The sequence below is a fragment of the Diadema antillarum genome, unplaced genomic scaffold (assembly GCF_040938485.1).
Source record: "Diadema antillarum isolate AM-2024a unplaced genomic scaffold, OU_Dant_1.0 seq00000768_RagTag, whole genome shotgun sequence".
NCBI classification, from domain to species: Eukaryota; Metazoa; Echinodermata; class Echinoidea; order Diadematoida; family Diadematidae; genus Diadema; species Diadema antillarum.
Window position 1 is genome coordinate 2,280,353 of NW_027271658.1, and position 13,311 is coordinate 2,293,663.

Genomic DNA, 13,311 nt, shown 5'->3' on the forward strand with positions numbered 1-13,311 from the left:
TGGAAAAAAGAGGAAAATATTACCAAATATCCATGACTGCGAGAAGTCAAGTGGGTAACGTTTCCAGAGCACACGAATCCGAACAGATGAGATTTTTATGTTGCAAAAATCAAAGACAAGGCAAACTCACGGAACATTGCAGGTATTGTTCGAGACATGTGGCTGATGGACAAACAGACTGCCAGGGTCAGATGTCACTGGTTTTATGATTTTTTTTGAATGATTATGGAATATATCGCAAAGAATAGTACATTTCTGCCGTAGAAAAGAGGAAAATCAATGATCACGCAGGAAAGTAGTAAGGGATTGAGCTAGACAGTTAAAGCCAAAGCATTTTGATACCGGAAGCACAACCAGTGACATAACTTAACCACAGCAAGCCAGCCAATCAAATATGAAGAATGTGATGCCCACAAGGGGCGAACTAGTTTATTCATTGTCGATGAATCGACACCCTGATGGTTCGTGTAAAGTGTCAGTTGAAACTAACCCTTTTTTAACAGCTACTCAATCAAAACTTTCCTTTGAATATCTTTCATATGTTTGTAGACTGTAAGACGTTTTTGTCAGTACCAAGTTTGCTTGTTGTAGTGGAGAAATTCGAATTTGTCTGCTGTCGCAATGAATAAACTGAGCGACTTTAACGTAAAGCGGCTTATCGTTTTTCTCACATTGTGTTATCTCAAAAATGATTATGACCATAACTGCAGGATGAGAAATACTGCAAATAAAAGTGTCAATTCATTACCCAACTACCTGCGTGGTATATTTGTGAGTCGGAGGACATTCATAAAATAAGTATCCATCTCCTGTGTCAATACTCCTTACAATGTAATTTCTATTGTAGTTCATTTTTTTATGTTTATGCAGCCCCTCTTATTGACCGTAAAAAGTGTGACAACTATTGTGTATGAACATCATTACAGTTTTTAATCATTTTTGTCGATGAGGAATGAGGGGGAGGGGCTCTTGCATCGGGGAAAGAAAGACCATACAGCAGGCTATTTCAGTCAGCATCGGATAGTGTTGCTTCCTGATTTCGTACTCTATTGTATCATCAGATTGCTGATAGAAACTCCTCATTATAAATATAATTCAGTATAATTCAGTGTCCCTTTAAACACTGGTGTAGCTAGGTGGAGATGCTTAATCATGTGTTTTCGGTCGCGCTCCCGATTGTGCTTCAGATATTTGCTGTATGATTACTGCATTGCATCTCATTAGTTCAGAAAGGTGAATATGCAGTATGGGGGTCAGAAAGATTTACAGCAACGTGTCAGCCGCTCACATTCGCAAGAGAGTGGCAAGGGGGAAGTGAAGGGTGTACAGCGGCGGAAAAATACCTGTTAGTAGAGCGTGCTGCCGAGTGATGTACTACCAGAGCCTAACAGGTTCCCTCAGGAGGGGGCATTGTGGGGCTGGCGGGTATACCGGAGTTTCGGCTGGTTGGTTCGGTACATGCCGGGTCAATGGCTTCCGCGCCACATGCAGCGCTGCAGCAATGATGATGAAGCAAATATAAAAAAGAGAGCATTACAGGGAAAAGGAAACAAAAAAAATGTAAAAAAGAAAAGCAGAAGAAGAATTGTAATGTGGTTTGAGTCAACGATTTCCTTCATGTTTCATCCAACGGCTCACCTTTTTCCTCTTTTGCTCTTTTTCAAATGCACAAGGGAATGTTGACTTTGATCTTGCAAAAAGGCGAGAGACATTAGAAAAATGGTATCACAAGCGCTTTTTCTGTCAAACTTGTATTAAACACCTAAAAAATATACCGAGGCACGTTTTAACGAGGCAATGACCCACTCCCATGAAAATGTGTTGCATGCTCTGTAGTCAGGAATTAAAACGTTTAAGTATTCTTTCTTAATAGAAAAAAATAGTATAATAAAAAGGCAGAGCCAGTCGTCTTTTCTTTTCGATCATTATACATAAAGAAAGTAATATCTGCTGCATTGTAGATTTTAAAAAAATAAGCATCAAGATTATTTGCCCAATGCTCAGCGCAAATAAAAAGCTACCTTAAAGAGAATTGCGTTAAGAGGTTGTCAGTACACGTCATCGATTGTGTACATTGCGTCTTTTAATGAACAGATTTTACAATTGAGCGCAGGGACATGTCGTCCTTTTCATTTCAACTACATAATGGTAATGAGATTACAAACTAACTTTGTGTGCCCTTTTTTCTGTTCTCCCATCCCACCCCATCCCGATAATGATAGCAATAAGAAAAAGACGGTTAGTGATGATGACTTCCCCAATCATTACCAGTATTGTATATATATTTCTATCTTGATTGATTTGTTTCCTTAAAAAGTATAGGTTACCAAGGGAACCCCTTGACCAGAAAGTGGTGAGGAGATATAAACTACCTCTCATTCCCCAGAATCTAAGTTAGTGGCGAGTGCAGTTTCGTATATTTATCATGGAAAGAAGGCACCTGTGTGCATCAAAAGAAACGCTGCAATTTGAGTGCGAAAAGAGGATAGGGGTTATTTGTTCCGACACCTAAGCCAGCAGGCTTTCTGGATTTTGACAATTGATCTAAGACAAAATACATACTGATATGACAAAACATCCACTACCTGTTAACTGTTAAATGAAATAATTAATCGAGTGATATAGTTATAGCCCTACAATTCTCTTTAAATCCCCAGTATTACAAGCAGCTTCTAAATCAACGAGTTTGAGACTTAATTGTTAGGTATCATACCCTACCCATTTCATGAAGGATACCCTTAAACTTCAGCTGTGGCGGGGTTGTGTACTGTAGTCGCAATCTCAGTGTCTGTGCATTTGGTCATATGTTGTTTTGTTCCGTTTTGTTTTTTGTTTGTTTACTTATTGTTTCGCGAGTAACATCCAAAAGTTCTGAATGATCTATTACACATTACGCGTCTTGTATAATAATTGAATTTACTTCAAAATACGCTTTGCAGGAGAATTTAATTACCTCTAAACTTATACATGTATATGAATTCAGTGAAGAAAAATAATAATTATTATTATACGTAGGCCTATCCGTGAAGTTCGGACAAACCACTGAAAGTTTTTTTTTTTTTTTAATACCTACCCTGTCAACGCTGGATGGGAAGGTTTCAACAATATAATTACCTACGATAGCACAACTAAATTTAGATTTAAATTTAAAAAAATGAGTTGAAGAAAAGCCACGTAATGAAAGAAAGCATTCCTTGCCCAGTGGAAGAGGTAAGACAAGTGCTCTTTCTTAGTGCTCGAAAAATTATACGGGTTAAACATGTTTTATTTCATGCTATGTTGAACTTTCTGCAGCACGTCTGAGTTATCTGCTGTTTAAATCAAACAAAGTGTTGTAACATTATTTTGTATCGAATTCCAATTAAGTAATTTGTTTGAATAGCTTTAGATCACTTGGCACGCAGGCTGATACATCCACCAACTTTGACCCATGCTTTGCTGTACAGAATACGTGGCATTGGCATTATTGCCTACTGCAACCCAACGCACGACAGTTTTCTTTTAGACATTCAGATAACAATTTTCAAATAAATAATTGACTCTCGTGGGCCGGCCGTTCACCGGTCATAACCGAAGATGCTCTGTTATCGCTGATGCGTGTGATATATTTACAGTTTGTTATTACCGACCGGAACGCACTAGTCAATAAATCGCAATCTGATATCAAAGCGAGAAGTTCTAGGGGGCACATATTTCACTATAACCGACATGTAACAAATAGCTCGGCGACGAGGTGAATGAACTAGTGGGGGTTCACCTGGATCAAAGTTAACGATAAACTTACTCTAGAGCTGTGTCCGTTCGAGAACATCCCCTGTATAGTGTCTGTTGAAAAACCCTCCGTCATTCGCTTTCCGATTTACTGTTACTTTTAATTTTAATGAATAAGCATTTCATAGTTTGAATATCAAAGTATTCGGAGATTATCGGTGAAGGCGGTGTTTTGCCGCTTCAAAATGATCATGCCCATAAAGTTATTTAAAGACACTTGCATGAAAATGCAAATAATGTACTGCAAGTAATGTCAAGTCATCTTTCATCTTAAATTGTCCTGAAGCTTGCTTCAAACTATGGTTCGTAGGACAAATAATTAAACTCCTTATTCATCATGGTGTCGGACCTTGCACTCGACGTCTGTCTCATACGTTTGTCTCTCAAATTGTTTAGCTTCATCCGTATTGATGGAAATAAGGTTACTGTCCCCTTAATTTAGGGAGTTCTGTTCTGCCAAGAGTTCAGATTCTATTACTTTTCCAACGTCGCGATTTTCTACTGCACTTTTTATCCATCTAATGAAAATACTAGCTTTAAGTTTTTTTAGGTTTACTTGCATTTCTGTGGTTCATCAAGTAGTTTGTTCTTACTGATTTCGCTCATGTACCCCCTAAACCTCTGCCTCAAAAAGGAAGTTAGAATTTCGCTGGGTACTATGTGGTTTTCATCTGTAGGATCGATGCAATAATCCTGCTTTACCACAAAAAAGTGGATGTGTGATGTTATTGTTCATCATTTTACATGAGGATATCTTCGCATATTTTCATTTTCTTAAAACAGTAAGTTAAAGTTCCGTGCCACACACGACATAGAGCTTGTTGCTGTGTCTGAAGTACTCGACCTTCACAGTAATATAAGGCTCTGTAAATACGTCGTATTTTTGTTCGTCTGCTACATTGTTATGCGTCACGATTTTCCCTTGCACGATTGAAAGATAGGTGTGTGAGTTGACGATTCACATTCTGTATGATTGGTGAAAGGAAAAAATGTGTATTCTCCTCGGTATTTTTCTAATCCATGGATGATGAAAAGAACAAGATTAGTTGGCGAAGACTTTACACAAACGCTATGAAAGCTGATGGGACTTCCTTTGATTCCGCGATGAGCCAGCTGTTTGGTACACAAAAGATTACACCGCAAGAACCAGTACCTGACATTGCTTGATTTGAAGTCATGGTTCAAATACAACCGTTTTAGGGTGCAGACTTTTCAGCGCTGCTCGAACACTTACATTTAGTTCAGGAAGAAAACTCCCAACATTTTTGGCTACAAAAAAAACAAACAAACAACATCACAATATCTCTTGAAAATAAAGAAAGCGTAACATCTCAACATTATCTGGAGGTTCCGCCCACATTTCCCTGCCCCTCCTTCCAGGTGGAGTCCAGGGGCTACTTCGGTGCCTGGGGTAGCCCCTGGACTCCACCCACACCCTGATCCCTTCCATGTCAAAAAATGCCTCCTGATAAGTGTTTGCAACAAAGGCCAGATTTTCACAAATGGGAATAGAGGCGTGGCTAAGTCCATGGAATCTGATTTTTTTCTTTTTTTTTTTAGTTTGACCTTTGAGCCTGCGCTAAAGTTTTCTTGTCTTTCTTATTTTGTTTTCATTTTAGTCTGGAATTAAATCGGCATCATATTCCTTTTACGAATTATACATTTATTGCAATTTGTAGAAGAAATCGGCATCACATCATCTAAAACTTAACAGTTTAACTTGTATGTGAACACTCATGATGTAATGGATTGTGTCTTGGAATCGATCAGCTTATATGTTTTCTCCTTCGTCCACCAGTTCACAGCTTACAACTGAATTGTATATAGTTTTGAAGGTTTCAAGACATTTGGAAGGTCTCGACGTGCCTTTTAACCACTCACACTGGTCATAACAAAGTTACTTGTCGACCGCGTGAACTGATATCAGTTTGACTACATACATAACAGCAATTAAGATCAAACAAGGAGGACAAGGTGTCGGCGCGGAATGAAGATGTTACACTTTTGAAACAGTCCCGTGAGATTTTACGACCATTAAAAGATTGGCCAACCCTAGTTTAATAGTTATGTCATATCAGGATCAACACACCGCTGCTTTTAAGAATTATTGCAACTTGAAATGAAATCGGGTTCAGTACTAATGGATGGCCCAAACATTGCTTTCACGGGATAGGTCAAGAATTGCATAACTTGCTCAGAGAACTGCAGCTCAAAGCAATGGGAGTCTGTGAGATACAGTGTAACATAACATCCTTTTCCCAATTTCATTCCTCTCCCTTAAAGTGAATAGAGACACTACGGTGGTGATATGCGCCATACAAGCACTGTATTATTATTAGTAGTAAGAAGTAGTATAATAGTAGAAAAACAATCCATATTAGAAAAGTAGCGAAGAATGAAAACTGATTGTCAAATTTAATGTATTACCCGGTTTTTAAGCCACGAAGAAGTAGCTGTCATTCTAGCAGCCAATGCTTTCACAATGTAAATGTCTTCCTCATGATGACATGAAGTCGATGAATTCGGAGTGAAGTCATGAACTTTTTGATATAGGTGTGTTTTGAAATGATTTGATAAACTTTTGTTCGACCTTCTGTCCTTGGTTAATCACGCGTGTCTCCAGAAGGTTGTACACTAACTGTGCTGCGAGGCTGCTGTCTGTGACATCGCACGTAATGTATACTGATCAATTCAAACATAATGGAGCAAAACGAGACCGACCAATTCAATTGCTGCCATACGATCATGTATCATGAATATTAGTCCCAACAGACACAAATAAACATGAACACATACCGTTACCTAAATACATCATAGTGATGTCTTAATGGCACTTGCTATCATATGACAACAGGTGACCCAGTGAAGACAAGATATTTACAGCAATAATCGCTCCGTCACTTTGACAGGTTTGGTCAATATTGGCTGCCGCAGCCGGATAGGAAAGTGAGATACGATCTGAATTTGCACTGCCTCAAGTCGAATATAACAGTTACCACAAGTGGCTGCAGAGTCAGTACAATGAATAGTAGACTGCCTGCGACCGTGCTAAAGACGAATAGAGCAGTGTATGGTCATCGAGGTTTCACAGTGATATTATGAATTTAGAACTCCTACATTTTTCCCCCCTGAACGTCAGACTCCGATCATAATTTCCCGGTGTGCGACTGCTTGCATAGTTGCAAGGGACACACTGGTTCTGGGGGCATTTCGTCGAGCGTTTTGTCAGATTTTTTTTTCTGACAAATTTGCTTTTAGCCAATCAGATGTAAGAATTCCAATAGTTTAGAACGGTCTGTTAGAAAAAATATGTAACAAAACGCTTGATGAAATGCTCCCCCAGGCCTTATGCTGATAAACCATTCGACGGCCGGCGACTCATTATATGCCTCTTAAACTCGACATTATCGTATGATTTCTTGACACGTTCAAGTAATAGTCCATTTTCAAATTTGATCACGAAAAAGTATATGAATACCATTGAATTATTTTGTATTTAATTCTTTCTTCATTTTCATCATAGTCCGATAGACCAATAGATCATGACGGAGTGAGCTCATTACCTTGACTCATATTTTGTTCCTTCTGTCATTGTCTTCTTGTTTTGTTTTTTTTTTGCTGTAGACTCCAGCATTGTACTACAGTGTCACTGTTAATCCCTCAGTGTGAAGTGTTACTCCCATATTGTTGTTGGACCCTCTTTCTGTCTTTTTTCTTATCTCTTGCCATTTGCACTTTTATGTATTATAACATAAACTCAAGAGAATGCACTCGTGAATTTGGAGGAGGACATGAATTCGTTTGTGTTTCTTTTTCCTTTTCGGCTACAAAAAACGATAACAACAAAATACGCGGAATCTAAATTTGAACTTCTGCGTTTATATCTGATAGGTTGATGAAGAAATTGAAATACAATGCACTCAATATGCAGCAAAACTTTTCTCTGTACACGCCCACTTTCTGTTCAGCGCGGTTCTCCGTTGCCATAACGACAGACTGCAGATGAGAAGCCAATTGCAAGAGCCTGGCAGGCAGCACGATCGGTCATTGGCCCCTGCCACGCTCCGCCAAGCACACGGGAGAAAGCAAGTCACTGGTGTGTGAGGTACCTTCAATTTGTTACACGTCGCAGTGTGAGCTCTTTAGAAATCTGATCTATTCAAGCTCAAGCATACAAGATCAAGAAACTTGGTATTCTTGTCTCCTCAGTTTGCCAGGTTATTGAGCCATTGGTATCAATGCGCTTTAGGGTCTCTTTTCATATTCATATTTTGCAATGCGTAATACCCTCTTCCTCCCTCTATTTCTCTATCTATCTTAGTTGGTTGGGTGGATTGCTGACGGGCCGATTCACGGTTGAGTGGAGCAAAGTTCGCTCAACAGCTCGTCAAGAGTAGCTGGATTGCGCTGCAGCTGCGAGCTCGGCAGCCAACAAGTTTAGCCCCGTTATTTGACCAAGCACGCAGCGCAGAATGAGACGAGCTATATGTGCGAGCGTAAGTCTGGTTAAAACGCGAGGTGTGTTGCCCTTACATGGAGCTGCCCGTGATGGTTTTGCCTATAAATTCTCGCACCGGTGCTGGGGAAGGAGTCAGTTTCCTGTCGTAGAAGAAACTGAAAGGTCTGTGCGAGCTTCCCCGAGGTCAGTCAGGAAACCGGGCATGTGAGGAGTCGGCCAAGTTTGTCCATCTAGCTCGCTGTCTTATGTTGATGGTATTTGGATTATTGAATCCGACTCACCATGCTGTGTTAGTGCAGTGTTCTAATATCGTGCCCCGTGGCAGTCGTATCGTGTTCAACGGATCGCGTGTCAGAGGTGCGGCCACGGCACGCGCCAAAGCTCTGTCCCTTCCTTGAATGTAAATCGACCGTCCGGCATATCTAAGGTATCAAACTACAACCTGACCGAACAAAAGCAATGCCAAAATAGGAACAATTTCTTTTATTCACTACATTCATCCTGCAGCAATGGGAAGATCGGAGCCTCCGTCCTCTTTTTAAAGTATATTTACACTTGTGTCAAAAGAAAAAAAAGAGAGGAAATAAACCCCGCCGTTTCAAAGCAGGATATTTTTACCAATTTCTCTGACTCGCCTCATTATCAACAAGGATGTGCTACCTCATTATCTTCTCTGTCATATCCGTCGTCATTGTTACTGCTCTGGTCATCCGCCACATCCGGCCTAAGCGGCTTCTGAGCCCCGTGGGCCGGGCCGTGGTCGTCACGGGCTGTGACACAGGTTTTGGCCACGCCATGGCTAAACGGTTCGACCAGGAGGGCATGGTGGTGTTCGCAGGCGTTCTTTACCCTGAAAAAGAAGGGGCTGCAAAGCTTCGGAAGGAGGGGTCGGAACGACTTCATGTGATCCCTATGGACGTGACGAAGGACTCAGATGTACAGGAAGCCGTAGAATACGTGAAGACAAATCTGCCAGACCCGAAGAAAGGTCAGTAGGCTTTCCTAGAAACGTCCGGTAAAAGTTGATAGATAATCAAGTTATTAATAAATCATTTCTTTCGCAAGATAAAACTTTATTGTCCGTGTCTGAAAGGGAAATGGGCAGACCTTGAAACACCGCAAACCAAAAGAAATTGTTAATTAATTGGACGAATACACTCACGGATGAAGAGTTACTTTGATAGATCCCATAGCCATCTACATCTAAGATTATGAGAAAACTCGGTAAACTTGCAAGGATATATTGTGGGAAGGACGAAAACGAGAAGGATTTCGAATTTACATATTCTCTGAAGTGACTGTGACATGACGTTCGTGACCTGCGCAATATAAATACATTTTATGAATAGATAGTACATGATCTTGAACGCACTGTACTATATTATATGCACAACAAATGCATAATCAGCCCAAGTGCTTACCCAGCGAGGTGAAATAGAATTGCTCGAGGGCATATGAATTTGCCAAGAGTAGTTCATGTAAGAGCCATGTACCATTTGCTCTTGTAACTAACGTGTATTTATACCATTCATTTGTCTAGGTTATAAATATGGCCTAGGCTGGGACCAGATGCTGGATAGAAATGATATTCAAGATTCAATACTTTAATGTCTGATAATACAGGGAATTGCTTTCCATGGGTAAAAGAAAGGAACTATAGCATAGTGACCGAAATATTGTACAAATAAATTGTGGAGGTGAAATATACACACATTCGTAATATAAAGATATGTCTATATTAAACACCTTTACAGACTGTACTGATTAAAACGCTATCAAACTTGAATCTAATACCTGTCTTTCATTTTCAAATTTCCAATTTGTTAGCTTGCCCTTGCCTCCATCCCTCTTTTCCCTTAGAGAATAAAAGAGGGTTTAGATGAAAGGGAGGAGTTGTGAAAGTAAGAAAAGGAATGAGGAACGAGAAAAAGAAGTTAAAAATTCTAGCGTATATCTATAATTTTGTGCTTGACTTCCACCATCATATTGGAGCACTCAAGAGAACTTAGCTTGTGTTGCCTCCAAAAGAATATTATTTACCGCATACAGATGTCATCCAAATCTGACTGCACTGTAGATCTAATTTCCACTGTTCAGACTAAGCACACTGTCACAGGGTCATACCCATGCAAGAATCAGAAAGTAGAGTTCACGACCGTGAGCTCTAAGGGAATCAAATGTTACGTGGTAGCAATTCGATTCATCCGAATCTTGTTATAAAATTCACCATCTGTATATAACTAACATACGCGTCTATATAGATATATTCTTATGTGTTTTAATAGAACAGTGTAGTTTAGAATATTGCAGGGCGCTATTTGCGTTTACGTTTACATGTACATAGGAGTTAGAAATGATTTTAATCGTAAATATATTTATTTTTATTTGTGTGTGACCATTGCTGTGGGGTTCATTTCCCCTCCTTTAAATCATCGTTAACCTACGCCTCTTCGATTACCATACTTTGTTCAACTTGTTTTCATCAAATCAAATTTTCATTTTCCAAGGTGCATCAATGAGAGTGTGTATATGTCACCATAACTTTCTATGCTTGCGTCGCCTAGAGCATTTCCAAATAAATTTTCATTTACATAGTGCTTCCAGGAAAACTATTTTTCTCCTTTGTAAGTTGTCGTGGAATCTCATTATCCCAATGTTGAGAGATAATAGACACAAGGATCAGGTATAATACCTATATATACGAACTGTAGACCTTTTCGCCACAAGAGCTCTTGCACCTCCTTAGCAAATTAGAGGTCAGTGACCTATTATTATGAAAGTAGCACATTTCGAATACCCTCACTCTCCATTGAAAGCTTACTTGACGATTTTATTCGATGATATTTATGATTTTCTGCTCATAGTGAAGTTTCCATCTGAAGGGAATGAACTATACCAGATACGTCATGCACTGCTCCAATGGGAGGGAAACGAATTGTTTGTGGAAATAGTGCTTAGACCAGCTACATGGGATATGCAGCGTAAAATTTCTTTTGATGTAAACCTGTAGTCGTCATTAATGTTAGTGTATAGCGGTTGCTATCGAAGAATCTAAAAAATTGGACATAACTGTAGGATTCAACCGACCCAAATCTTCCATGTGGATACATAATTCTTAATTTTCAGATTTATTCGCAATAACATGACCAATCCTTTCCTCATATTTCTTTCCCACACCTCGAATGAAGAACAAACAAACACACGCGAACGCACACACCCAACAAAACAAAGCAGACCAAATAAACCAAGCCCCCTCCACCCCCCAAAAAAACCCAAGCAAAGACTAAATGGCAATACAAGAAAACTAGATTTAAGATGTGCCAAAATATGACAAACCAGCTACTGTAGCTGAGCAAGTCCAGTCTAAGTCGAAAACTGAACAAAATTGTTATGACTTTGAGATGATCTTTATCATTATCAGAGCAACAGATAGATAATAATAGATAGATAGATAGAGAGAGAGAGAGAGAGAGCGAGTCAGACTGACGCAGATAAAGGAGAAAGAGAGAGAGAGAGAGAGAGAGAGAGGGAGAGAGACGGCGGGGGGGGGGGGAGGGAGGAAAATGCCTATCAAGTGCGATCCATATATAATGTCTCGTCTTTGAAAAACATATCCAAGAAGGCAAACATGAACTTTTGACTGGCGTTGTTGACTCAGTAGGGCATTTCTTAAGTAGGCGCATATGCAAAGTTCGCTAAGTAGGTCGTTGTTACAGCGGTTATAGATCCAGGCTAATTAGCGTGATGCCACGAATCTGAGATGCATCACTTATAAATTCCACTTGTGTGATGATAATATTGTTTACATGATATGATTATTGTTTCATATTTTTCATGTTCAGAAAGATTTATTATTAGCAAGTACATGTATTCCCATTTTAGCTTTGTGTTTATGTTGTGACATTTGTCTAAACGGTCGCAAACTATAGGTGAAGCCTCAGTCCATCCGACCGTTTGTAGGTACTCTGACTATATTTCTGTAATGTTATTTATGTATAAAGTCTAAGTGTTCATTCTAATTTCATGCACTGTTTTGTACCATATTATTGTTGATTGTTTGTGTGTTTGTCCACTCTAAAATCAGTAAAAATTAAGATAAACGGAAAGTCTTCAAAGTAAAGTAATTAAAATCAGGAAAAATGAAATGAGTACGAAAATGATATGGAGATAAGAGGACTGGATAAGAAATTTGTATCTTTGTGACAATGTCCCATCCGCATGTATAGCAGATAGAAGTAACTTTGTAGAGCTCGTGTGCTCGAGTTTGCTCAATGCCGAAACTATGACGCTCTGCATTCTAGTATTTTCATGTTAAACACTGATGTAAACATTACTTCAGATTGAGGTGTGAACATTTCAAACGAAGCTTTCACGTCATGTCATTCTCACAGCATTTAATGGCCATAGATAAGGACACATTTTCAGTGCTTCACTGCAATTGTGTGGAAGAGTTACATACATTTCAGAAGAATGATGTCCACCGCTCAACTTCATATCTTTTCTCCGATGCTAGTGAAACTCAATTCCACCCAGCAGCTGTATACCCTCGTATCGCAACGCGTATAGTATCTGCGTCTCAAAGAACTTGTTATGTCTTTCGGAGCATGGCAGAGTAAACACTGATATATTTTATATCAGCATTTCGGGTAAGTGATTGTGTCAAACAAGTTCAGATATCAGACCGACAAACACTCGAACGCACACTCACACACACGCACACAAAGAGGCAATGCCCGCGAGTGCAAGTGTAAGACAACTTTAACTGCACTGTTACAGTACGACGTTGCTGGTAACGTTTAAATCTGCCAAATCCAAACACACTTGTTGCGCACGAAGCGTATGATTGTATAAAAGATAAATCCCATTACATGTTCGCACTCATTTTTACATAGTTCATTAGTCGAACAAACTGAACAGTCATAATTTTGATAAAATCGGAGGAAATGCAACAAAATTCTGAATTTTTGAAGTGTCATAATTACATCTCTTAGAAAAAAAGTGGCCCTCGTTGTTATTGTTAACAAGGACGTGGTAAACGCGATGAGGTGATCTCTTCGCAAGTCCTTTTTTTCCCCCTTTTT

The 13,311-nt window shown here is 39.4% G+C and overlaps 1 protein-coding gene across 1 annotated transcript in view; it reads left to right on the plus strand.

Moving 5' to 3' along the window:
* Nucleotides 1-8,252: 8,252 nt before the first annotated feature.
* LOC139738806 (D-beta-hydroxybutyrate dehydrogenase, mitochondrial-like) overlaps nucleotides 8,253-13,311 on the plus strand; it is a 49,355-nt gene continuing 44,296 nt past the window's right edge. The window contains exon 1 of the mRNA XM_071649443.1: nucleotides 8,253-9,218. Within this exon, the coding sequence (XP_071505544.1) occupies nucleotides 8,882-9,218 (337 nt within the window). The 5' untranslated portion in view covers nucleotides 8,253-8,881. The remainder of the gene's footprint in view (nucleotides 9,219-13,311) is intronic.